Raw genomic sequence first — 27,416 nt, forward strand, 5'->3', positions numbered from 1 at the left:
TTCTAATCTAAACTATATGTAACATTCAAACCAGTGAACTAGTACAAATACTGCAAATAAATTGAATTGAACTTGCTATTTGGGAGTGTGGGAATCGTTACTTCTATTACATTACAGCTTAAGGTATAACTTCTATTATATTATAGCTCAAGGTACAAGGTAGTATTAGCTTACATTTTGGTAGTATTAGCTTACATTTTGGTAGTATTAGCTTACATTTAACATATAATGGATTTTAAGGCATCATTACAGTATAATCATGAAGCATTCTAGTAGGTGTGAAACAGTAGTAGTTTAGACATGAACTTGTTTTTTAGTAATTAGTAATTAATTTAAATTAATTAATAAGATGTGCCTGGTGTTTTTGTTGTTGAACTCTGTCTTACAGGGCAGGTTGACCTCTGCCAGGAGGCATAGCAACAGGGGGATACCTCGGGACATCCCAACGTTTTCAACCTATGGGAGAAGAACACGCCAGCTTCCTAAAGATTGCACATTTCATTCTGTAATATTATCACTGGGTTGAGGGAAAAATAGTTAGTCAGACTTCGTGCCCTGACAGAGACTGTTATTGGCTAGGGAAAGTTTGACCCGGAGCTCTGTAACTGCTTTATTCAGTGTGTTTTATTAAACGGCTTATTTGAGACCATATTCATCTCCTCCGTTTCATCAATCAAACGAACACGCGGAACTGAGGGAGAAAATACCAGTTCCAACAAGTTGGTGACCCCGACGTGATTGATCACGGAGGACTGGTCGGTGAAACAGACGGACGACTGCTTTTGACACCGGTCCCGGGACTACTTAGAAAGGTAAGCAGACGCCTGTTTTCTTTCAAAAGTCTGCTATTGAACAAGCTAAATTGAACGGTGTCAAAGGCAAATCACACGTCTGTCTAAATTTTAAAACACTGAATAAATTAGTAAAAACCTCAAGACGAATAAGAAAGTAAAAGGAGAAGTATATAAGTTTTAACTATAAGAGAAAAGTGATGTTGTAAAAAAAAAAAAAAAAACAAAACAAATTAATTAAACTATTACCCTCCGGCGTGGCTGCCATCGAATCCGACGGGAGGAGAAAACCGCTGGGTTAAGTCCCTGGTGGGATAGGGTCCACCTGAATTTTTAACTAGGACCGTAAGGTTGGAGTCCATTCCTGTAGACGTACAGGATAAAGTCCCAAGGAAGGGTGCCTCTGGGGAGTGTTGGTTCGCCCCTAAAGACCCTAATTGAACACGCTAAAAGCATAGTATTTACGGCTCCATAAGAGCTGGTAAGTGGTGAAGGTAAAGTAAAGGCATAAGAGAATATAAAGATTAAAGGTTCATTTCAATTTTTTGGTAAGTATAAATAAGTAGTTGTTTGTTTTTGGGGTTTTTTTTGTTTTTGTTTTTTGTTTGGTGTATATGTATATGTACTGTGTGTATTGTGTACAGTGACAGTGTCCTGAGTATGAAAAGCCGCCTGAGATCATTTGTGGAAACCTAACGGTGCTAACGAAGCAGTGGTCTCGTGGTCGAGAGAAGTAGTACTCAGTTGGGCCGGTTGCTCGGGTGTACTCCATACAAACCGGTTGGCTGTCACTGCTGTATATAATGGATGAGGAAAGAATTAGAGAATGTGGAGGAGAAGGAGGCTGGTGTGTCACTCTTAAGTGGCAATGGGTAGAGGCACGTAATCAGTTATTGAGTGGTATTCCCGAACAGGAACGGAAAAAACAAAAAGGTAAGTATCAGCAGAAATATGAGGAAGTGATCAGTAAGTACGGATTGCATGACGAGGATTTTGCGGATTTGGCAGCCCTCCTGATGCAGGAGGATCAGAGAGCATTGAGGGAAGTGGAAGAACTAAAGAAGACAACAGCAAGTGGAATAATGATGAAGAGGAAGTGGAAGAAGGAAATGGAGGAAAAGGAAGCTCACAGACTGATGGTGCATAATATGGCACTTGCGGTGAGAGCGATGCAGGTTCGGACGGCAGTAGGTGATAAGAAAGAGACAGGTAAGTGTGCGAAGAACAGAAAGAATACGGAGGCTCGTCCGTCCCCGCCTGAAGCGCCCCCACCACCACCTCCTATTCAGGCCCCGGTCTGGCGGATAAGGGGAGGAGAGTTAGATGTGGAGGAAGAAAGGGAAGATATTGGGTATTTATTGGGAGATTTAGAGCAGGGGAAGATGGAGGTAGGGAGTCGGACATCCACACCGTTAGAGGCGGAGGGCCGACGTAGAGGGAGTGAGAATAAGGCCAGTGTAAGGGACGAGGGAACAGTAAGTCAGAAGAAGGTGGAGCCATTTCAGGTGAGACAGGATAGGGAATGTAGGGAGAGACAGAATCAGTGGGATAGAGAGGAAGAGACATTGATTGACTTAGGGATAGATGAGGAAGATGTAGTGGAGAATGAGAATGGGCAAGAGGGGGTGGGGGTCACCCTGAGAGGTCAGCTGCAGGTGCATGAGCCACAGCAAGCACCCAGATATCTGTTGAGAAGCCATGCTCCAGCCCCACCCATACAAGCGCCCCTCTTGATGAAAGGGGGAAGGCACCAGTACAGACCATGGTCATTTGCGGATATGAATGGAATAGTGGAAAAACTCCCACATCCTACAGAGGGAGGAGGTAAGTGGTTAAATAAGTTTGAACAAATTACACAGGGACAAAAAGTGGCCTTAGGTGACTGGAGAGCTCTGATGGGACAGGTACTCTCAGTTTGGGATGTCAATCAAATTGAAGAAAGTGCTGGATGCATCCACTCACCAGACTGCACCCCATTTATTGAGTTGGCTACTCAAATTGGAAAAGCAATGCGTGTAAAGTTCCCAGCCCCGCGGGGGCTGCGCACCTTCTCACATTTGCCCCTAAAGCAGGTGAGAGGCCAACTACATATCTTAATCGATGTAAAGACGAATGGACTAATTCCGTGGGGGTTCATCCACATTCAGAGAAAATTCAGGAGGAACTTTTCCGGAAGGCGGTGCTGGGAGGAGCCCCTAAGTCCGTGAGAGACAGCATGGCAGACAATCCTGATATACCTGGGAGTAACTCAGCGGTCTGGGAAAGGCACTTTCTCCATCACATGCAGAGAGTGCAGGATAAGGAAGATCAGGAGAATTTGGAAATCGAGGAGCTGAAAAAGCAATTGTTGAAGTTACAGCTGGGAAAAGCCAGGCAGGAGGTTAATCAGGAGAAACTCAAAGACAAAAAAGCCAAACAACTGGTGCAACAGCCGGCTCCAGTGCATGCTGAAACTCCTGACCAGTTCCCAGCTCCTCCTTGGGTTCCATCACCACACCACCACCCTCCACCAGTAAATTATCCAGCAGTGAATTATCCAATAAATTATGGCTACGCACCGCGTGGGGGATTCGCAGGAGGATACGGGGGCGTCCCAAGAGGATGGTTCATGGGTGGAACAGGGCGAGGCAGTGGCCTGATATGTTATGGCTGTGGCCAACCTGGTCACATCATCAGAGAATGCCCAATGTATTACCAACGTCCTCTAGGCGGCCCACAGAGAGGAAACAGAGGCCGTGGATGTGGAGGTCCACCCAGAGCTACACATCAGGCTCCTAACCCGAACATGGCACCACCTGGTCCAGTAGGGCAATATCCCCTCAGCCAAGGGGAGGGGAACCTGTATTGACGCGGCCCGCAGAGAAGACCTGACATTGGGAGGGCAGACCCAATGATCACAGTCCAGGTCGAGGATAAACAGCTGCCTTTTTTAGTGGACACAGGGGCCACCTACTCCACCTTAAACACCAAGGTGGAGCGCACGGAGATGTCATCAGAAGCTGTCGACCTAGTAGGTTTCTCTGGGGTACCAACAAAACTGCCACTTACCATTCCTCTTCGTGTCTCAGTGGCGACACAGACGCACACACATCAGTTTGTCTGTTCTGAACATTCCCCCACTAACCTGCTGGGAAGAGACTTGCTTATTAAATTGGGAGCTTCAGTTTTGTGCTCCCAGGAGGGAGTGGTTGTGACTTTTCCAAATGGCGATTCACATAACTGCTCTGTGAATGGATTGATGAGTAATGGACAGTGGCTACTGGCGGAAGACCAGGCCACACAAGCGCCCCATCCAGGGGCGGACATATATTGGGGCTTATTACGACCTGAAACCTCCAAAGGGGGTGGACTATTCTCCCTGTTCTCGTCCTGGAAGCCCTGGATCTCTCTAATAGCGCCCTACGCTCCTCCAACGGACCCCCTTCATGTGACTCTTTTCTATGATCGAAATCAGACGGATTGGTATCAGTCTATTTTTGACTCCAAATTGGAAGGGAAAATGTGGGATATTAAAACCACGTCGATTTTGGTGGGAACAGAGGGTGTGGTTGGAGTGGTGGAGCTTAACGAGGACCAAAAGGTATGGTATGAAATGGGGCATGAAGCTTGCCCACATGTGTCTCTCTTGCTGCATCCCGAACATCAGGCTAAAGATTTGGGCCCAATGACTAAAATCCTGCTGTCGGCCATGGACTGGGCTCCCACCCAGTTGCCGGACGTGTGGTTCTCTCCATCTCACAACGCTTACAAAATTAATCGGGAAGCTAAAGATCAGGTCTTATTGGAACATCAAACCATCACTCGCCATCATGGCAGGGAAAAATCTGATCATGAATTCGTTCCCCAGATGTTACAGGAACTGCCTGTTTCATTATGGTCGACGGGTCCCACGGACGTGGGTTTCTGTCATGAGTTGGAGCCTATCTCCTTCTCAGTTAAAGACACATTTCCCATCTGGCAACCTCAGTATCCTCATAAACCAGTTGCTGAAGAAGGTATCGCTGAAACGATTGACGGGTTAAAGCGTGTTGGAGTATTGGAACCTTCCATGGCGGCCTGGAACACCCCAATACTCCCGGTAGAAAAACAGGGGACAGGTAAGTTTCGGATGGCACATGATTTGCGGAGAATTAATGCGTTAGTGACGACACCAACTGTCCCCGTTCCAAATCCTTATACTGCCTTGGCATCACTATCCCCTGAGTATCAGTGGTTTTCTTGTATTGACTTGGCAAATGCCTTTTTCTGTTTGCCATTGGCAGAAGAATGTCGTGACATTTTTTCATTTACGTTCCGAGGTGAACGGCTGCGATACACCAGACTCCCACAGGGTTTTCTCTTGTCACCTGGCCTTTTCAATCATGCGTTGCGTCAGCTCATGGAAGGTCTGCAGCTTCCACCTAACGTTGTTTTGGTTCAATATGTTGATGATTTGCTTCTGGCCGCTGCCACTCCTGAGGACTGCCTGGAAGGTACGCGTCGCGTGCTGCTTAAGCTCCATGACATTGGCTTTAAAGTCAGTAAATCTAAGTTGCAGCTGTGCCGCCGACAGGTTTCTTTTTTAGGCCGTTTGATATCTGCGTCTGGCTCAGGGCTGTCACCCCAGCATCGAACTTCCATTCTTCATCATCCCAAGCCCATGACAGTTAAACAGATGTTATCCTTTCTGGGCCTTACGGGGTTCAGCCATCATTTTATCCCGGCATACAGTGAGCATACGGCTCCTTTGCGTGCTATGATCCAGCAAGCGGGACCTAAAAATTTAACAGCACCCCTTGATTGGAATGAATCTGCCGAACGCTCCTTTATTGACCTCAAAGGAGCTTTGTCACGTGCTGCTGATTTGGCTATTCCAGACTACTCTCAGCCGTTCTTTCTGGATGTTTCTGAAGCTGAACACAAGGTAAACGGTGTTCTGTTCCAGAAACAAAGGGGGAGTAGAAAAGTACTTATGTACATCAGTATTCTGCTCGATAACATGGAAAAACGACATCCACCATGTATCAGGCATGCGGCAGGAGTGGCAAAGGTCATCCAGAAAACTGCACACATCGTAATGGGACATGCGCTTACCGTTTTAACGACGCACAGTGTGGTCTCATTTGTTAATTCGGCTGCCTTCACCATGACGTCTTTAAGACAGAGTAGGATAGCGAAAATCTTAGTCAGTCCACACATCACCTACACACATGAGGGAATCAACATGGCAGAACAGATGATGGAGGGTGAGCCCCACCAGTGTGAGGAAAGAATAATCAGGGAGATCAAAATCAGGCCAGATCTTAGCAGTATGGAGTTAGAAGGAGACGCGGAGACAGTTTTTACAGATGGATGCTGTTACAGGCATCCCACTGAGGGACTGAAGGCAGGATATGCAGTTATCAGGGAGACAGAAGAGGGATTTGAGATTCTTAAGGCAGAAAGGCTTAGGGAAAGACCATCGGCCCAGCTAGCTGAACTGAAAGCAGTGATCAAAGCACTCAAATGGGGAAAAGGGAAAAGGATTAACATCTACACAGACTCAGCCTATGTGGTAGGAGCAGCCCAGACAGAACTTAAGCAGTGGGTCCGAACAGGATTTCAGACAGCTTCCCAACAGCCTATCAAACATGAGGAAGAAATGAGAGAATTGGCGGAAGTACCGATGGGACCACAAGCGGTGGCCATCATCAAATGTAAGGGACATGACAGGGCCACAACCAGAGTAGCGTGGGGGAATCAGAGGGCAGATGAGGAGGCTAAGAGAGTGGTCGGTTATCAAGCACACATGATGGTTCTCACTTCAGGGAGGGGGGTAACGGACATTCTGCCCCCGCTGACCAGCGCCCTGATTGAGGAAGCACAACAGGAAGCCTCCCCGTTGGAAAAATCAGTATGGAAGCACAGAGGAGCAACAGAAAATGGAGGACTATGGAGAGCACCGGATGGAAGACTGGTTTTGCCACCAAAACTAAAAGACAGTGTTTTGGCTGAAGCACATGGATTGACACACTTGGGACATAAGCAAATGGATCGATATCTTTCACATTGGTGGCATCCGTTTCTTCCAGACATGACTCGGCAGTACGTCCAGGCTTGTGACATCTGCCGAGGACATAATGTAAAGCCTACAGTAAGACCACAGGAAGGCACTTTTCCCATTAATACAGGACCAGGAGACGAGGTAATTATTGATTTCACAGATATGGGAGAACGAGTGGAAGGTAAGAGATATTTGTTGGTCCTGGTGGATGCCTACACAGGTTGGCCAGAGGCATGGCCGGCAAAGAGTGAAGACAGCAAATGTTTGACTAACCATTACATTCCACAGCATGGGTTTCCTAGGAAGGTCAGGTCTGACAATGGAACTCACTTTAAAAATGAGGACCTGAAAAGGGTTGAAGCAATGCTAGGCTTAAAGCATGCATTTGGCACGGTGTATCATCCACAATCGCAGGGAAAAGTGGAGCGCATGAACCAAACTCTGAAAACTAAATTGGCTAAAATCTGTGCACAGACAAAACTTAATTGGATATAAGCGCTCCCTATAACCCTACTAGGCATAAGGGGGGCTGTAAATCGGGTTACAGGGTTCACTCCATATGAATTGTTGACAGGGCGACAGCTCCCGGGACCAGGAGCTGGACTAAGGTTTGAGGAGCCTCCTAGGAGAGGCTATAGGCCGTATTATGATCAACTAAAGGCCACACAGATCACAGAAGCAGCAAAGGGAACAGGAGACGCAGGAGCAGGGCCTCATACGGCCGAGTGGGTGTTGCTGAAGGTCATCAAACGCAAGTGGTCGGGCCCGCGCTGGACGGGACCGTTCAGAGTGGTGGAGAGGACATCTCATGCAGTGAGGTTGCAAGGGAAAGGTGATGTATGGTATAACTGGAGTATGTGCACACCAGCAGAGGAGCCAGGTAAACAATTAAGTGACATCAAAGAGGCTCTTGGTGCTGAGGCAAACACAGAAGGGGACTCAAAATCATAGGTGAGAAGGTTTGAAGTTTGTTGTTTCAGCGACGGACAGAGACGCAGAGTGAAATAAGACTTTGAGTCCGGAAAGACTGTTTGCTAAACCATACCGCCAGCATTTTTATTCTGATTTTATGGTTTTATATCTTTATACTTTTATATTTTTTGCTACATTTGTATTGCCTGCTTTTTTTTATAATCGAATCAGTGTGTTTTTATTAATCTCACAGTAGGGCAGCATGGATTTGCCATATAAGAAAATAACCATAGTTGCTGTAGTAGGTCTTAGCCTAATGATAGTGTTGGGAATATTTTCTTGGGAGAAACATGAGAGTGACCAGACCACTGAGACGAGAGGTAAGAGATCTGTGAAAATCAGTGATTACTGTTTGCTCAATTACGGAGGGATTGAGCTGATGTATGTCAGGGGCTCTCCAACTACTTTTCAATTTGACCTGTGTTCTGTCATCTCCTGCGGCAGGTACCCGGCGGCGTGGAGAGGGTATGATCTTTATCTGTGTGGCTACTATGGTTTTAATGATATGTGTCTTCGTAATCAGGATTCTCCTAGCATGTGTCCAACTTGGGGGGCGGTAGCAGCTTCAACTGATCCACATTGGTTACCCTCCACTCCCGGTGGCATGGATCCACGGTGGCAAAGTAAGATCAGATTTTTCCGCAATAATGGAGCCCACGACAAAAATCCAGTGGGGCTCACTATTGGCCAGTCGTTCACTTACCCCTTTTTAGAGGGCCAGGGACAGAGATATGTCTATTTGGTCCTCGGAGTGGATGTTTCTGGCACTGATCCAATGGGCGTCATTAAAATTAATCTGATAGACCCTCCTCCACTTAACCAGGCCCACATCACGACACCGGCAGTTCCATCAGGTAAGCCCGCACCTGACACAGAAATTGAGGTACCAGGTACAGTCCTGGCGTTAGATTACAGTAAAACTACCACTACTGATGTAGTCCAATTGGCAACTGGGTATGGGGATAAAAATTTATGGTTGGATTGGTTAATTGGTACAGTTAAAGAAAGAGGGATGGGGGATTGTGTGGCCTGTTCTGCACCTAGGCCAATTCTTTTTACAGAGCCGGCACCTTTGTACCCAGATGTTGACCAGTGGGGCTTTCATTGTATGTTGGCACTCACTAAGGAGGCCTCACCCATTAAGTGCACTACCTTAGCGGCAATCTTTCCACCTATTTTGAATGATACTAGGGCACCGACTTTCACTCCAAAAGCAGCTAATTATACATGCTTTGTTTCTAGTCAATCAGGAATTCCATTGGGTCATCTGCCGGTCTCATGGTGTGGGAGGAACATCACGGTAAATGCTACATTGTTGGGGTCATGGGCCCGAGGTGACTTGTACTGGTTCTGTGTTGGAGTTAGGTTACACGTCCGTTTGCCCTCATCTTGGCAGGGCACCTGTGCTATGGTTCGTTTAGGGGTTCCAGTAGCACTAATCGGGCATGTCAATAATGCTTCTAAGTTTCCCTTAGGTCTCACTCACTCACGTTCAGCGGCACTCACCCAGAGACGACGACGAAACGTCCTCCTCTCTGGGCAACGTATGCCTGACTTCGATCTCACCCAGGGCAGCCCCACATACATTGATGCAACTGGGGTTCCAAGGGGGGTACCTGATGAATTCAAATTGGCAGACCAAGTGGCGACAGGGTTTGAAAATTTACCTATAATTTCAGCATTCTTTCCAGTCACCCCCAACAAAAATGTAGACCGCATCAATTATGTACATTACAATTTGCTACGATTAACTAACATTACCAGGGATGCGATTGAGGGCCTCGCAGAGCAATTAGGTCCCACTTCCCTGATGACAGTACAGAACAGAATGGCACTGGATATATTATTGGCTGAAAAAGGGGGTGTATGTTCTATGTTTGGGGGTCAGTGTTGTACTTTCATTCCTAACAATACAGCTCCAGATGGATCCGTTGAGAATGCTCTGGCGCGCTTGAGGGCCCTGTCGAGGGAGATGCAGGAACAATCAGGTACCAATGACCCATTGGATGATTGGTTCAGTCGCATGTTTGGTAAATGGAAAACTGCAATAGTTTCTATTCTTCTCTCCCTCACCGGTATGGTCACTGCTCTGGTATTGTGTGGCTGTTGTTGTATCCCCTGTATTAGATCTCTTTGTCACAGACTCATCGTGACTAGCATTGAGAGCCAGCAGGTGGCTCCCCAGCTGCAACTGCTTACTCCAAAGGGGGAGGTGATGATGTTTGAGGAGGAAGACGTCACAATGGCTGTACAATAAAATTTCCATATGTGTGGATTGTGGGAATCGTTACTTCTATTACGTTACAGCTTAAAGTATAACTTCTATTATATTACAGCGCAAGATTACTTCTATTACATTACAGCTTAAGGTATAACTTCTATTATATTATAGCTCAAGGTACAAGGTAGTATTAGCTTACATTTTGGTAGTATTAGCTTACATTTATCATATAATGGATTTTAAGGCATCATTACAGTATAATCATGAAGCATTCTAGTAGGTGTGAAACAGTAGTAGTTTAGACATGAACTTGTTTTTCAGTAATTGCAGGGTTTCCCACGGGATGAGAAGTAAATTAGACATAACATCAGATAGGATGTGCCTGGTGTTTTGGTTGTTCAACTCTGTCTTACAGGGCAGGTTGACTTCTGCCAGGAGGCATAGCAACAGGGGGATACCTCGGGACATCCCAACGTTTTCAACCTATGGGAGAAGAACACGCCAGCTTCCTAAAGATTGCACATTTCATTTTGTAATATTATCACCGGGTTGAGGGAAAAATAGTTAGTCAGACTTCGTGCCCTGACAGAAACTGTTATTGGCAAGGGAAAGTTTGACCCGGAGCTCTGTAACTGCTTTATTCAGTGTGTTTTATTAAACGGCTTATTTGAGACCATATTCATCTCCTCCGTTTCATCAATCAAACGAACACGCGGAACTGAGGGAGAAAATACCAGTTCCAACAGGAGCTGCAGCTGAATTAGTCATGCTAAGCAGTGAGAGCCATTTTATCTAGTAAATGAACTACAGTAATCACACATTAGATATCCATAATGGCTTTCTCCTAGTCAAATTAGTATTTTCACTGCTCAGGATGGTAATGACAGATTTCCACAATAAGATTCTTACTAATTGAAGCTGTGTTTGTGATGTTTACAGCATAGTAGTCGGAGTAGATGGTGAGGTATGATCTGTGCTGAGTAAAACTCACATTACAAAGCTTGGTGTCTAAATTGTCTCTGTCTCAGATTCAACAGTAAAAACTAAATCATCACTTTATCGTCCCAAACAAACAAGACTAGACAAGATCTCAGGTCCAGACAAACGTTAGACAAACTCATTCATTCCTGAGCCTCTTGCACGATGGACTGTTTCGTAGAACTGAAAGCAAAAATAGATTTATGCTGAAACCATCAATCACTTTGCCAAAGCTGTTTTACAGTGCACTGTGATAATCTCAGTAATCAGGCTGAAACGTTCCTGACTTGCTGTCTGTGTTCAGGCAACTGTTTTATATACACAGCTCAAATTCTGCTTAAAAAGGAAAGACTGGGTATTTCTGAGATTATTGTGTGTTGATGGATTCGTGGTATATTCATTTCTTTAAAAAGGCTTAAGATGAATACTTTGGGGCTTTTAAAGTGTGTGTTAAACAACACCGGGGTCTGTTTATGTACATGAGAACGAGTCTTAGTCGCTGCCACTTGTCGGTCTCACCACACTGACCCTGAATGTTTCCACTGAGAACAACACTACGCTGTAAAACTGAGGGACAAACTTTCAGTTTGGGCAAAAACTCCCCCCAAAGTTCGACTGAAGCTCCAACGCAACTTCCTGCCATGGTGGGGGTCTGGCCCTGATGTAAGAGGGGAGGGGCCCCTGCATGGCTCGATGTCTGAGGGACGTCCTATCTGTGAAACCTTCACAGCTGAAACTGATTATTGGTCCTTTCAGGTCTCTAATGTGCACCAGCTGTGAGCCGCAGAGGGTCTGACGTCTTCAGAGGGAGGGGCCCAGGATCAGACTGTGGACTGATGTAGAATGAAACTATTCACCATCAGACTCCAGCAGAGACGAGACCTCTCAGATCATCGGTGAAAGACCAAGATGGCTCGTAAGTACATTTAAACTCTCACCATCATTTAGTGCTGAGACCTGAACAGCAGCACGACAGTGAAGCTGAATGAGGAACAATAAAGCTGGAGACCCCCCTGTTTACACTCAGCGTTGATCAGTTTGACTCCTGGTCTATTTTCATTTCTCTGCAACAGGACACAGGTGCATTATTTTATGTCTTTTTGTCCCCACAACCCAAAAGTCTCTGGTACCTGAGCTATTTCCAACGTATCCTATAAAATGAAGAAAATTCAGACAATTCAGTGAAAAATGGTGACAGCTTTAAACTTCACCCTTTGGAGAGTTGATGTCTGCTCTGAAGGGCGGAGGTCGACTCTTCACCCGTCGGCGTTTCACAGTCCACCTGGTCTAAAAAGATAAGAGGAGTCTACAGATACTGGAATCACTGTCTGTGTAAAATACCTGCATGTTGTTTATTGTTGAACATCAACTTTTCTTGATGTGTCTTAAACTCGCTGTTTGTTTCTTCTGTTGTTGCAGGAGCAGCCGTTGGAGCAACTTTGGGAACAGTTGCAGGTCCAGCAGGAATGGCAGTGGGAGGAGCACTTGGAGCTGCAGTTGGAGCTGTAACTGTGTTAGTGACAAAGAAAGCATGCATCATCCAGTGATGCTGAACATGAAGGTCATGAAATCAGGAATAAAATGCAGCTCCAGGGAAAATAATCCTGGTAACACTCTGTCATTTTATTTGGTCACACTCACTTTGTTGTTCCTGCTTGTTCGCAGGACAGATCATCTTTAGAGCAGCTTGTTTTCTGTTCACTTAGAGATCAGCAGCAGCTTCATGTCACTAATGATTATTGATTATTGATCATGTGATGAATGTTGAAGTGTTGAGAACAGTTTCTAAGGCAGATCCACAGTGACAGTTTGCTTCATGTGTCCAGGCCATTGATCTGATTCCACCATGTCAATAAACAGAAACATGATCAATGAGAATCTGTGTTGTACTAAAATTGTAGTTATAGTAAAAAACTAAACATCTTACCATGAAAACATTACACCAAGATTTTTGACTATCACACTGAGAACCCACACAGAGTTACCGGTGTCTACGCTGGGCCAGAGATCAGCATCTCAGTGTATCTGAATTGAGGAGTATCCAACTTTTCACAGCAGTCACAAACCTCTATTTTATAATGTGAGAAGGATCATCATACTTTACAGGCATAAACAGTCGGGTGTCATCAGCATAACAGTTAATTTTTCTACTATCCTGCTCACAGAGATGAGAAGACCAACAACATGACTTATTTCATATATTTAGAATATACTGATGTACTATTATTATGGGAAAAAAACACTGTGTATGACTTTAGCCCCATCAGGGTCAGGCCAGAGGCACCAGATTTGTTTCCCATTGGGTCTCAGGGTTTAACACTGTCCACGTGTCCAAAGCTGAGATCCCGGTCAAGAAGGACACTGGAGGAATGTGACTCCAAATGAAGCAGAAGATCGTTCACCACTTTAGCAGGTGTAGTTAAACTGCAGTGTTGGTGCAGCACCTGCCAACAGTCATGTACCGCGTTACTTATTAGGCCACAGTTGAAAGTTAAAAGGTAAGTGCTGTAGCACATGAAGACAGTGATCAGATTCTGATCATCAGATGGTGCTTTTTGACTTGCCAAGTCCTCCACACTCACGGTCAGTGATGTTCTGCCAGAAACACAGATTGTTTCACTGTTTCTCCTTTTTCATCTTAAAAGACCAAATGGTTGAAAAAGACTTGCCTCCAGTCTTCATCGTTTCCTCCCTCTGCAAAATTTCAGAATGATCCAACCAAAATATTTCAATCAAAAACCAAAATGCTGCTACAATATCATCAAAAGATTCAGAGAATCTGGGCAAGGGACAAGGCCAGAACACCACATTGGATACCCATGAGCTTCTGAGCCTCAGACAGCACTACGTTAAAAACAGGCATGAGTCTGTGATGGACATCAGTAAACACATCTCGCTGTGGCATCAGAAAATACAAGTTAAAGCTCTATCATGTGAAGAAGCCACATATGAACATGATCCAGAAACGCTGCCATGTTCTCTGGGCCAAAGCTCATGTAAAATGGTCTGTGGAAAAGTGGACAAATGTTCTGTGGTCAGACAAATCAGACATTCTTTTGGGCAAACATATACTGGGTACGGAAAGTATTCAGACCCCTTTAAATTTTTCACTCTGTGTCATTGCAGCCATTTGCCAAAATCAAAAAAGTTCATTTTATTTCTCATTAATGTACACTCAGCACCCCATCTTGACAGAAAAAAACAGAAATGTAGAAATTTTTGCAAATTTATTAAAAAAGAAAAACTGAAATATCACATGGTCATAAGTATTCAGACCCTTTGCAGTGACACTCATTTAACTCACATGCTGTCCATTTCTTCTGATCCTCCTTGAGATGGTTCTGCTCCTTCATTGGAGTCCAGCTGTGTTTAATTAAACTGATTGGACTTGATTAGGAAAGGCACACACCTGTCTATATAAGACCTTACAGCTCACAGTGCATGTCAGAGCAAATGAGAATCATGAGGTCGAAGGAACTGCCCAAGGAGCTCAGAGACAGAATTGTGGCAAGGCACAGATCTGGCCAAGGTTACAAAAGAATTTCTGCAGCACTCAAGGTTCCTAAGAGCACAGTGGCCTCCATAATCCTCAAATGGAAAAAGTGGAAGACCAGAACTCTTCCTAGACCTGGCCGTCCAGCCAAACTGAGCAATCGTGGGAGAAGAGCCTTGGTGAGAGAGGTAAAGAAGAACCCAAAGATCACTGTGGCTGAGCTCCAGAGATGCAGTAGGGAGATAGGAGAAAGTTCCACGAAGTCAACTATCACTGCAGCCCTCCACCAGTCGGGGCTTTATGGCAGAGGGGCCCGACGGAAGCCTCTCCTCAGTGCAAGACACATGAAAGCCCGCACAGAGTTTGCCAAAAAACACATGAAGGACTCCCAGACTATGAGAAATAAGATTCTCTGGTCTGATGAGACCAAGATTGAACTTTTTGGCGTTAATTCTAAGCGGTATGTGTGGAGAAAACCAGGCACTGCTCATCACCTGCCCAATACAATCCCTACAGTGAAACATGGTGGTGGGAGCATCATGTTGTGGGGGTGTTTTTCAGCTGCAGGGACAGGACGACTGGTTGCAATTGAAGGAAAGATGAATGTGGCCAAGTACAGAGATATCCTGGAAGAAAACCTCTTCCAGAGTGCTCAGGACCTCAGACTGGGTCGAAGGTTTACCTTTCAACAGGACAATGACCCTAAGCACACAGCTAAAATAACAAAGGAGTGGCTTCGGAACAACTCTGACCGTTCTTGACTGGCCCAGCCAGAGCCCTGACCTAAACCCAATTGAGCATCTCTGGAGAGACCTGAAAATGGCTGTCCACCAACGTTCACCATCCAACCTGACAGAACTGGAGAGGATCTGAAAGGAAGAATGGCAGGGGATGTCATGAACTAGGTCGTGGTCAGGAGCAAACTTCACACAAAACACAGGAGTGAAGGAAAAGGGGCTTTATTGAGTCAAAAAACAAGGTTAAACAAGAACTAACACACAAAGCAGGAGTACATGAAGCATGAACATAAAGACAAAGACAGGGACTCAAGGGGAACAAGGCATGAGGGTCTGGGTCACACACTTCGGGAGACACACCAGACCAAACAAGAAAACATGAAAATCTGGGAAGGCAAGGAAAGAGCACACAAGGGCATCAAACATAGAACAAAGACACATGGACAGAGGGGTGCCAAAAACACAAAAGGAACGAGACAAACACACAAGACAGCGGCAACGCAGTAACGAAAAATAAACCAGAACAACTTAACTGAGTGTGAAAAAGGAGCAATCCAGGAACAACATAATCCAAAAGGAAAACCAGGAAAACCAGTGGCGTAGGGTGGCAAAAGAAGTCTGGCAAGCAAGGCATAGGCAGCACGACAGACAAGGTAGGACAACAGACAACCTGGCAAGGACACAATGACTGAACCAAGGTATTTAAAGTGAGGGACAAAACAAGGCACAGGTGAAAACAATAACTAATTAGGTCAAAAGGTCAAGGAAACAGAAAACAACAAAAACTGGTTCCTGCCATGATCCTTCAAAATAAAACAAAAAGGAAGTACAAAATTGCGGATCATGACAGGGGATCCCTAAATCCAGGTGTGAAAAACTTCATTCCCAAGAAGACTCATGGCTGTACTAGCTCAAAAGGGTGCTTCTACTCAATACTGAGCACAGGGTCTGAATACTTATGACCATGTGATATTTCAGTTTTTATTTTTTAATAAATTTGCAAAAATTTCTACATTTCTGTTTTTTTCTGTCAAGATGGGGTGCTGAGTGTACATTAATGAGAAATAAAATGAACTTTCTTGATTTTGGCAAATGGCTGCAATGACACAAAGAGTGAAAAATTTAAAGGGGTCTGAATACTTTCCGTACCCACTGTATCAGCGCTCATTTAAAAAACCTGCATGTTTAATGGTATGGGGGCGGGGTTAGTGCCTATGGAATGGGCTCCATCAATGCTGAAAGACACATCCAGGTTTTAGAGCAGCATATGCTCCCAGTCAGACAACGTTTTTTTCGAGGAAGCCCTTGTATATTTCAGCAGGACAATGCTAAACCACATTCTACAGGGCTTCGCAGTAGAAGAGTCTGGATAATGAACTGGCCTGCCTTTAGTCCAGAATTGGGTTTGCATAAGGTGTTTTACAGATATATCAGGAGAAAGTGATGCTCTGAGATGTTACTGCAGTGACTGACCACATGAAGGACTTTTCCAGTTCATCAATAATCTGATCACACAGTCACATTAATTGATCTGTATCTGTAGCAGGTGATTTGTCACTTGGTGAAAATGTTTGAAGAGCGATAAAAAGGAAAAGAAAGTTTTCTTCTTCTGCTGGTGCAGTGAATATGGCTGATCTATCTCATATTCAGGATTGAAATCTTTATTTATATGAATGAAACTAATTGTGGTTTTATAATTGATCCTTTTTCTAGTGTCTAATCGGTTTTACTGTGCTGGGGAGCTGAGGGAAGAGAGTCATTGTAAAATTGTCATTGATCAATATCGTATCGATATCACATATCAATATCAAAATTAGTTTTGATATTGGGATCAAGAGCAAGTTGATCCAAAACAAGATCAGAATTTGGATTAAAATACAGACTCAAACTGATCAGGCTCTTCAGTCTAAAATCTGAACCACAGTAATTACTCCAAATGATTAATATCAGGGATGGACTGGAGACTGGTCAGGAATAAGAGGGTATAGATGATGGATGGATGGTTTATCAATAAAGGTCAAACTATAAATTAGCACAATAATAATCAATCTTATTGATTTCACTTCAGCTTTTCTTTTCTTTCCAAACCTGTCAATCCATCACCTAATTTAGTCCAGAAGCCCCGCCCCTCCCACGCAGTCTTAACCAATAGGAGGCCTGTCCGCTTGCGCTGCCTGGCCCTGATTGGCTGATGGGACATAGAGAGAGAGGCAGAGAGGCCGCGCGGGAGCGAGCAGAAGCTCCAGTCTCGGTGGCGGGAACAGAGAGAGGCGGACGGCGGGAAAACCACACGTGAAAACACACAAAAAAACGACTCTTCTTCTTCTGTGGTTACTCTCCAGCATGGCGGGCTCCTCCACCCCCCCCACCGACCCTCTGTTCCACTGCGACCCGCCTCACAGCGCTCCCAACGCGGCCGGCGCCCCGCGACTCCCCGGAGTCCCGGTCAGAGCGCACGGGACGAGCGGCGGCGCTTCTCCGCACAGCGAGTGCAGGATGGTGGAGGTTCACGGGGTGAAGGTGGCGTCGTTCACCGTGAACGGCGCGGAGCTGATCTGTCTCCCGCAGGTGTTCGAGCTGTTCCTGAAGCACCTGGTGGGGGGGCTGCACACCGTCTACACCAAGCTGAAGCGCCTGGACGTCAGCCCGGTGGTCTGCACCGTGGAGCAGGTCCGCGTCCTGCGGGGGCTCGGGGCCATCCAGCCCGGAGTGAACCGCTGCAAACTCATCTCCAGGGCCGATTTCGAGACGCTGTACCGGGACTGCACCAACGCCAGGTGAGCCGGGCACGGAGCCAGGTGTCTGAGCAGCTGTTGTGGTTTTAATTTATTGACTTCAGCTTTAATGAACTGATCTGAAAACTGCCCGAATAATCATTTACTTCCTGATCAGTTTATCAATTGTTATAAACGTCTTTAGTGTTTTAATGTGAATCATAAACAGTTTCCTCTTGTTCAGATGTATTGATCTCTGAGGGGCAGTTCACCACTGATCAAATCAAATGATCAGTTGAACTATAAATAAATAGTTGACAGTAAATCCATAATAAAACAAAGCGCCGTGTGTGAAGATGCGTTTTAAAGTGAAATTTTCTGATAATGAACTAATGAATCGACCATTGATCAACCTGCACAGTTATTTTCTTCATTAATGTCAGTTTCGTTTGATTTTTTATTGATTATTTATTTATTTATTGATTATTTAACTGCGGCAGGAGGTGGTCAAATGTGTCAAAGCTTCCAGCAGGTTTCAAATCACTGTTGAATATTGAACATTAACAAACTGATTCTGTCTGAAATTTCTGCTGGTCCCGACCTGGAACCATTCGCAGCCTCACACAGGTGTGATGGACAGGTGTACCTAATAAACTGACTAGTCTGTTTGAATCAGTTGCAATTAGTCAGTTTCATCTGCAAAAACAAACGTTGAATCAGGATTTTCTTTTTTTTTCTACACAGCAACTTCAACTCAAACCTGCATCTGTGCCATTAATCAATTCATCATAACCGTTTTATTGATAATTAGTTTTATTGATTAATAGTTTATTGATAATCAGAGACGGTCAGACAGGAGTGTGTGTGTGTGTGTGTGTGTGTGTGTGTCGACTCACTGGGCTCTGGGTTGTAACGAAGTCAACGGGCAGCGCTGTCAACCTTCATGTGACTGTGATTGTTGAGCTGCACACATGAACAAAAACCTGCGTAGACTTTTGTGTGTGTGTGTGTGTCGCCTGCAGCTGTTTGTTTGTGTGTGTTTAATCACATTTGAGCGGATTACTGCTAAACCTAAATGCTTTTTATGAGAATATGCAAATGAGCCTGAGCTAATTACAGCTTTAACGAGGCTGCGCGTGTGACAGGTGTTAAATTAGGACCGACAGGAAATCACAGCAGTTTGTGTTCGTCAGCATTAACCTGTGTGTGTGTGTGTGTGGACATGTTTGCTGTGCACTGGACACATGTACTGTCAGAAATGTTATAGAGCTGAGTGAATGGTTGCTCCTGAACGCATCACTGATCAGTGACAACAAATTTATAGTTTTAAAGTCACGTGTCGAAGTGGAGTGACGTAATGTGATCGGTGTACACGCAAAACGTGACGTGCGATGTAACGCTGCGTAACTGATGATCATGTGACACGTACAAAAAGATGCTTTAACACGAAGCAACTCAGCATCGACACAGTTTTTTATATATATATATATATATATATATATATCATATAAAGTACTGCACACCATATTCAGTGTATATATACAAAAGATATTCTGTACATTATATAGACAAATACTCTGAGTTTGCTCTGACTGCACCTGAAGTTTGGACATGACTTGGTCTCACTGGGTTAAACTGGACTGTGTGGGTGTTTGTTATATAAAAGACATTTTGTCCTAGTTTAATTAAGTGTGACCCCCCTAAATACACACACACACACACACATGCTGCACTCAGGAATTTAATTTACTGTGTGTGGGCGGGCTGTCTCCCACCTGTCAATCAAACACTGACCTGTGTGTCACCCCCAACGATCACTGTGTGTCTGTCCAGGTGTGTGTGTCTCCATAGCTGAGACAGCAGATCTCTCCAGGTGTGGGAACCATGGAGACCAGCTGTGTCTTCGGTGACATGGGGACCTTTAAAATCACAAAATTAAATTTGAAATATTTTCTTCAGCAGAGTCAAAGTGATCAATCTCTAATATTTAATCTATTTCAATGTCACCTCAGCTGATAAATACAATATTTGTCCAGTTTCCTGTCAGACTTGTCGACTGTGCGACTTTTAAATTCCTCCCCCTGGATGATCAGCACTGAAAAATAAAGGTTTTGAGGACAGAAAGATGAAATAGATTAATTCATGATGTTTAATGTCCTTCTCTTTCATTATTGATGGTTTTTATTTAAGGTGGAATCTCCTGTTAAAGGTGGTCAGCAGGTTGATTTAAAGCCTGGCCTGCTGTGCTTTTCATGTTTTGTCTCTGTCTAAGCTCCCGACCAGGTCGTCCTCCTAAACGGACTCTGGGCATGGCCACGATGACAGACTCCAGACTCCTCCCACGTGGCCTGCTAAGCTCCGCCCTTCTTCCTCAGACAGGTGAGTGCATTAATCCATGTGGTCGTTTTAACATCTCCCTCCTCTGCACGTCGCCTGTCGTCATCATTCAGTGTGGGAAACATCAACATGGAGGAGGGGGGGCAGTGGAGAGACCAGGACGCTTCACATTGGTTGGACATTTATAGAGAAGCTTCTGATGGAGCCAAACTGGAAGGAACATATGGGAACCCAGCAGCTTTGGAGGAAACTGTGCACAAATGACGTTGTTCATCATGTTTCAGTTCAGTTTGTGCCTGGTGGCAGTTTAGGAGCTCAGGGGGTTCACACCTGGTCCATGTCCCTGACACACATGGATGGGAAGGAACAGACACACACACAGCAGATCTGATGGAAACAGCAGGACACTCAGGTTCAGGTTCTGAGCGAACAGACAATGGTTTCTACTTCCGGACCCTGTGAAGCTGCAGCTGCTGATCTGGGGGATCAGAGCTATAATTAGCAGATTAATTAGCAGATGACTGACAGATTGGAGTCTCACCCGAAGCACAACGTGTGCTGCTCTGGGCGACAGTGGAGGATTTGAAGAAAATCTGCTTATGAAGATCAGCTCAATGTGTCAGTCAGTGGTGACATCACACTCAGACTGGCCTCTGATTGGGCCGTTTCCACACAGGTGAAGTGTAGGAAAAAAAAGGTTCTGATAATTGAGCAGTGGTTTGGATCCCAATAGGTCCTGGGCCACAATGAGGTCTTGGATTTCAGGACCACGTGTGAACCTGCAGAGAACAGAGAAATGTTTCATGCTTTTGTCTTAATCCAACAGGGAGGAGGAACCACATCAGAACCTCCATCAGCTCCTGACAGCTTAATGAAAACACACACACACACACACACACTTAAAGCTTTTTTATTAAAAGACTCAAGCTGCCACATTTTTCCAACGAGGGCAGAGGCAGAGATCAAACACACAGGGAAATTAACTGCATGCGCGTACACACACACGCACATACATACACACACATGCGCACACACACAAACCGTTCCTTCTTTGATCATCAGAGAATAAAAACTGAAAACTTGCACAAACTAATTTTTCATAGAAAATAACTGAGTTTAGATAAATCAATAAAAGCTGCTTAGTATGTGTAAAACACAACAAACACACAAATGTGCTGTTGCTGAAATGTTTCCAGGAGCAGTTTAGTATAAATGTTTATGTCCATGTCCGTCAGTGTTTAGTGTCCTCTGGAAACAATGCAGAAAACTTTAGTGGGCTAATAATTAGCAGAATGCTGACAGGGTTAGGAGATATCAGCAATAATCAAATGATTACAGAAAACTTGTGCTTTATTCCACGTTTTCCCTTTTCTAGGTTTGTAAAAAAAATATCTAATGAAATATTAGGAGTAAAAGAAAATCTCAAAATAATGTAATGTCTGTCCTCTACAGCTTCAGTGTGGAACAGGCGACGCAAAACATCGATGATTGGCTGTCGACTCACGTTATTTATAAAAATAAAAAGACGCCTGCAAATGCAGACCACACAAAACACATAGACCAAATCGTGATATATTGTATTTCAACACACTGTCCCATCCCTGTGTGTGTGTGTGTGTGTGTGTGTGTGTGTGTGTGTGTGTGTGTGTGTGTGTGTGTGTGTGTGTGTGTGTGTGTGTGTGTGTGTGTGTGTGTGTGTGTGTGTGTGTGTGTGTGTGTGTGTGTGTGTGTGTGTGTGTGTGTGTGTGTGTGTGAGATCATCACTTTGACAGACTCTGGAGGAAGAAAGAGTCGACTGGTCTTCACTGCAACGTCAGTCTTTGTGCTAAGCTAAGCTCTCTGCTGGACACCAGCACAGATGAAACTGGTCTAAAGCCAGCTCCAGTCTCCTGACAATAAACGTTCCAGTTTCAGAGGAAAAGTTGCTGCAGGGAAACAACAGCAGGATAAAAACTTCCGTTGTGTTTTTGTTCCTCAGGAACTTTTAAGGAGCCGTGGGGGTTGGAGGCGGGTGCTAGCAGGAGTCCCTCGTTAATTCTAATTGAATTAATTATAGGAGGCGATTAATTGGGCCTTTGGCTGCAGGGAGAGAGAGGTGGTCTAGAGACATTGACAGTCACTGGAGATGTTCAGGCTGCCATGGTTATTAATTATTGATCAGTCAGAGAAACATCTGGAGCTTCTACCTTCACCTCCCCAACTTCCTCCTGAAATGAAACTGCAGGCTGATTATCGACTCACTTCAAAAGTCCCAAACTCGTCTCGTCTGCAGCATCAACAAACTGTTTCCTGTCTGCAGGTCTGACAGCGGCGGCGATGGCCGAGGCTCTAAAGCTGCAAAGGATACGGATGATGATGGGTTTCCATGGCAACAGTGAGCAGCAGCGACATCACAGCGGAGCTGAGTCGGAGAATGACGACACAGGTACTCAGGAATGTGACATCATCATCCTGCCAGCCAGGTTCATTCAGTTAACGTGGTTATGCCTCCTCATCTCGTCTGCTGTAGGAGGCAGTGAAGGATCATGGGAGAAAGAACAGCGCCTCCTGTCTCCTCCCTCCTCGGTTGTAACGCCTCCTCCTGGTTCCCTCCACCTCAACACTTTGCAGCAACAAAGCTCCGTATTGGCCAACCGTGAGTCACAGCTCCTGTCTGATTGGATGTCTTTCCAATTAGCTTAGCATTGTAGCACCTCAGTATTTATCCTCTGCCTCTTTTGGCCCATGTCGTCAGGTCTGTCTGACCTGCCTTTTATGGTAATGCCGCACCCCCTCTTCCCTGTGGGCCTGCCTCCAGCCAGCGTTGCCATGGCGATGAATCAAATGAGTCAGCTGAGCAGTTTGGCAAACATGGCCACCGTGCCTGAAGCCCAGACAGAAGAAAGAAAGGTGATGCACCATTAATGCTAACAGAGCTAATGCTAACATTGTTTAGTTTGGAAAGGAAATGTTAAAAATGTGAATTGCAGTTTTTTCAGCTACAAGTTAAAAGTTCTGATAAATCATTCATGCTAACATGCTAATGCTAACTCTTCTCTCTGTTCAGGAGGCGTGTCCTACAGGAAACCGCTCTCCTTGCTTCTCCCCCAGTGATGATGAGCTCCACCCACAGGAACCAACCAGCCAATCACCTTCCGGAGCTTCTTCATCATCATCATCATCACCTCCCCATCCTGCACACACACCAGAGCTAGGTCAGCAAACACACACAGGGCCACGTGTTAATGATGCTGAGAGCAGCTTCTAACATGTTTTCTTCTTCTCTGGTGTGAATGTGTTTCCTGCAGACATGGGGGCTGCAGAGCGGGAAAGCATGAAGAAGGCGTTGAGGGATAAAGGTGGGAGAGTGTTTCAGAGCAGATGGTGCAGGAATGAGTCCTGAGGCCATTAGATTCAGACTCTAGTGGGTCTGATTTCTCTCTCTGGGTCAGCGTTTATTAATTATGCGTCCTCTTGTGTCACATGATCCATGGCTTGTTTTTGTTTGGACAAAGTTCACAATGTCTGCACCTTCTCTACACGACATACCCCCGCACTCTAAAACTCACACTGGTCCTCACAAAAACAGGCAAAACTCACAATGAGTTCATGACTGACAAGGTGTTTTATTTCCTTTATAAACTTTTACATGTTTCTTTAAGGGCTGAAACAAAAACATCAAACAAAATTTATTGTCTATTTTGTGTCACCTTTGTGTTTTTACCATTACTACCTGCAGATCGCACGTTGCCCCTCCCCCTTAACAAATCGCCCTACGAGAAGTTGCCGCTCACTTCTCAGCCACTGTCAATCAACCAGGCAAACGCCGCCTTCACTCCGTTTCTTTTGGCTGAGGGCCTGTCGTCCATGGAGACGCTGCTGACCAACATACAGGTGAGTGTAGTGCAGAGGTAGTGATGCCACTGCAGCAGCAGCACTGGAGACCATAAGGCAGAGCTGTAATCACGTGTTTGTCAGGGCCTCCTGAAGGTGGCCGTGGAGAGCGCTCGGTCTCAGGACAAACACAACCAGCTGGAGAGGAAAGAGTTGAAGCTGGAGCTGGAGCAAGAGAGAGACGCCCGTCAGGCGCTCCAGAGACAGCTGAGTTCGGAGCTGCAGGCCAGAGGTGAGACAGGTTTCAGACCTAGAGTAAAACGGGTTCCAGGTCAGGGTGACAAAGGTCACTGACCAGGGATGAATGGGGTCCTACACCAGGGGCGAAAAGGATCCAAGACTAGGGATGAGATGGGTCCCAGGTCACAGACATATGTCATAATGTATAAAACTTTGTGTCCTGCTCAGCGTCGATCCAGAGGAGGTTGAAGAAGGAGAAGAAGGCAAAGAGGAGGCTGCAGGAGGCGTTAGACTTCGAGGCCAGGAGGAGGAAGCAGGTGGAGAGGGCGCTCCAGCACTCTGACTCCCTGACAGGTTGACAACAACTCTTCACTGGTTAAGCATTCTTCTGAAAAAGTCCCGTAAATGAAGCTCTGCAGTGATTGTATGTGGGAGAAAGCAACAGGGTTCAGTTTTCCCTAAGAGATAAAAATTCTGCAAAAACATCAGATCTTATTTTTCTTTAGTACAAAACAACTTCAGCCTGATTTTCTGTTTGTTGGTTTTCAGTCAGCAGCCTAAGAAGCTAAGGACAATAACACCGTGTTTCTGTCGGTTTTCAGACGCAGAGACTCCTGAGAGCGAAGTGGAGAACAAGCAGCAGGAAAACTCTGCAGCTCCAGGTACCAGCAGCACACGAACACTGCAGAATGAACCCAGCTAGCTTCATGTTAGACCGTGATCACTTCACAGCTGAAGGAACCGAGGAGCTCTGGAGGAAATTGTGCGATTAAACCGTGGCACAAATGACGTTGTTCTTCTTGTAATACGTGGCTCACATTTCAGTTCAGTCTGTGCATGGTGGCAGTTTAGGAGCCAGAGACATGTCCCTGACAAGTTCTGGGGTGTGGATGCAGCCTGAAATCATAAATGTGACTCAGGTCGATGCTTCAAACTGCAGCAGAACACTTTCTGGTGATAATTCTGACAACAGGCAGGAAACATGGACAAAAAGCTGCAGACTCAGAACAAACTCACATCCACCGTGCTGAGATGTGTCGACTGTGAAATTGAATCAGGAACCAATGAGACCAGCCAGCAGAACTAACCAGTGTTTACTCTGCGAGCTTCACTGTCCTGACAACATAATAAGACTCATTCATCACAGTAGGGATTCATCATCGAGCCTCACGCCCACCCAGTGTTTTTTTGCAGTCCTGGTCTGGTAACAGGACTGGATCACATCTGAAATAGTACTGACAGACAGTACTGCAGTGTTGTACTCCTGCTACTACATCCCAGTTATTAGAGCTGCAGGTCAGAACCGTTACACCAGGTCCAACAGCTTCAGTGCCTCGTTCAGAGTTTGATTAAATGTGACTTTGAATCCTTGTGTTTCTGCAGAGAACAGACTGTTCACCAAACCTCCACTCCTTCTCTGAGACCTGGACAGACGGACTGATGGACTGATGCTGAGGAGGTGGAGCTGTGCAGGACTGAAACCGAACTGGATGATGGATGGAAAAAAAGAAAAAAATCCCATCAGCCACCTCTCTACCCGTTTTTAATTATTTCTTACTGTTACAATTAATTATTATTGTTATTATCATTGTTAATGGGAGCAGAGGCTCATGTGGACAGAAATAAATTGTCAGAGGGGAGAGGAGTTTATCTTCCTGTCACATGACCACTGGTGATGTCATCAGAAAAACACCTTAGACACCAGCCCAAGTGCTGCATCTGAACTGGTTTTAAAATATATTCAAATACTGAACTGGAATCAGGTGTTGACTGTCCCCACCTGTAGGGGGCGGAGTCAGTTGTAACCTGATTTTACAAACATGTATTTACTGCTGTCAGAATTTCGTGTTTAAGCCAGTAGATGTTGTAGTACTGGTGCTACCAGCAGTAGAACTTGGTTCAGACTATTACATATTAACAAGCTTAACGAGCTTCATGAGTAAAGAATCATCAGTAAATGTTGCTACAGCTGTGAAGCTGACAAATGGACAGTCCTCCGGAAAGGCCGTGTGAAGAGTTCCTTAACTTCCTGCGAACGGATGGCAGTCAGCTGGATCGGAGACAGGTTGTGTCTGAGCCCCCCCCCCGCTTGTTTTAAGGGAGGGGTTTTCCATTATGTATGGATTTTCAGACCCCTTTCTGAAACCATCTATCCCCTCTGTCCAAAATATGTACATCCTTGTCTCCAAATGAGTGTCCGTTGTCCTTTAAATGGAGGTCCACTGCTGGTTCTGGTCCTGAGGAGCGCCTCCACCTACGCTGGGCCATCCTCCTGTTGAATGGTTGTTTGGTTTCTCCAGTGTAGCATTCTGGGCATTCTTCCTTACCCTGGACCACATACATACAAAGATGGTTTTCAAAGATTCAAATTTCCACCCAGCCTCAGGTGATGTAACGGTTACCTGTGGGGGATGTGACATCACAGGGAGGGTGTGGTCAGGGCACAAACAGATGACTAAAAACTCTGCTGTACGGTTACAGGTCAAAGATTAAAGCTGCATATGTTAGTGCAGTGTGATGTCAGCAGGTGGGTGTGGTCAGCGCTGATTCGTTAATATATTTTTCTTTTTCATTCCACAGCTCATCAAACTGTGACGTGTTCATTATTGTTCCCTCTGTGTCGCTGAATAATGAGAAACGCTGAGCAGTTCATAGATTTCCAGTTTGCTCCAGTGACAGTGACACATTTACTGGTAAAACATTGCAGAACTGGCAAAAAATGTTTTTCCTAGACTGGTCTGATAACTGTAGTGCAAAAACACCACTATTGGTATAAATGGTTGCTGTAGTTTGGTATCAGTACTTGAACTGGTGAAACTGGTGCCTGAGCAAACAGTCTGTTCTGCCCTGTGATGAATGACCAGTGGACAGGCAGCCAATCAGAGTGGTTCTTGAAACTGACCTGAAAATAAAATGAAGGCTCGACAGACACGTAAAAAAACATCATTTTAGATAAAACCTCATTACTCAGGTCAAGTCACATTCTCCTAATATCCATGTTGATAAAAAGGCATGAGGACAGTTTTTACTTGAAACCTGGTCAATAAGTTTGTTCATAAACAATAATGTTCAGAGTATATTAATATACCAGGCAGGAA

At 45.1% G+C, this 27,416-nt stretch overlaps 2 protein-coding genes and 1 long non-coding RNA gene across 4 annotated transcripts; all 3 read left to right on the forward strand.

The window, feature by feature from the left end:
* The first annotated feature begins 1,594 nt into the window (after positions 1-1,594).
* Positions 1,595-7,764, forward strand: LOC113132309 (uncharacterized). The gene is given in 3 exon segments (XM_026310292.1): positions 1,595-2,615; positions 2,939-3,594; positions 3,652-7,764. Coding segments are annotated over 3 exon segments (5,790 nt in total).
* Positions 7,765-11,703: 3,939 nt separating this feature from the next.
* Positions 11,704-12,862, forward strand: LOC113132324 (uncharacterized). Its single transcript, XR_003295881.1, has 2 exons — positions 11,704-11,900; positions 12,404-12,862. It is a non-coding gene; the product is annotated as an uncharacterized LOC113132324 (long non-coding RNA).
* Positions 12,863-17,475: 4,613 nt separating this feature from the next.
* Positions 17,476-27,240, forward strand: dacha (dachshund a). 2 transcript variants are annotated; one of them, XM_026310300.1, is made up of 12 exons: positions 17,476-17,991; positions 20,201-20,307; positions 22,565-22,690; positions 22,775-22,900; positions 23,000-23,154; positions 23,312-23,459; positions 23,553-23,603; positions 23,984-24,138; positions 24,223-24,370; positions 24,547-24,672; positions 24,921-24,980; positions 25,702-27,240. In XM_026310300.1, exons 1-12 carry the CDS (start codon positions 17,558-17,560, stop codon positions 25,737-25,739), a joined length of 1,674 nt encoding a protein of 557 aa, XP_026166085.1. In that variant the 5' UTR covers positions 17,476-17,557; the 3' UTR covers positions 25,740-27,240. The 2 variants fall into 2 exon arrangements, with proteins under 2 accessions (XP_026166085.1, XP_026166084.1); XM_026310299.1 differs by having other exon boundaries at positions 22,565-22,900.
* The last annotated feature ends 176 nt before the right edge of the window (positions 27,241-27,416 follow it).

Source organism: Mastacembelus armatus, unplaced genomic scaffold (genome assembly GCF_900324485.2).
Source record: "Mastacembelus armatus unplaced genomic scaffold, fMasArm1.2, whole genome shotgun sequence".
Lineage (NCBI taxonomy): Eukaryota > Metazoa > Chordata > Actinopteri > Synbranchiformes > Mastacembelidae > Mastacembelus > Mastacembelus armatus.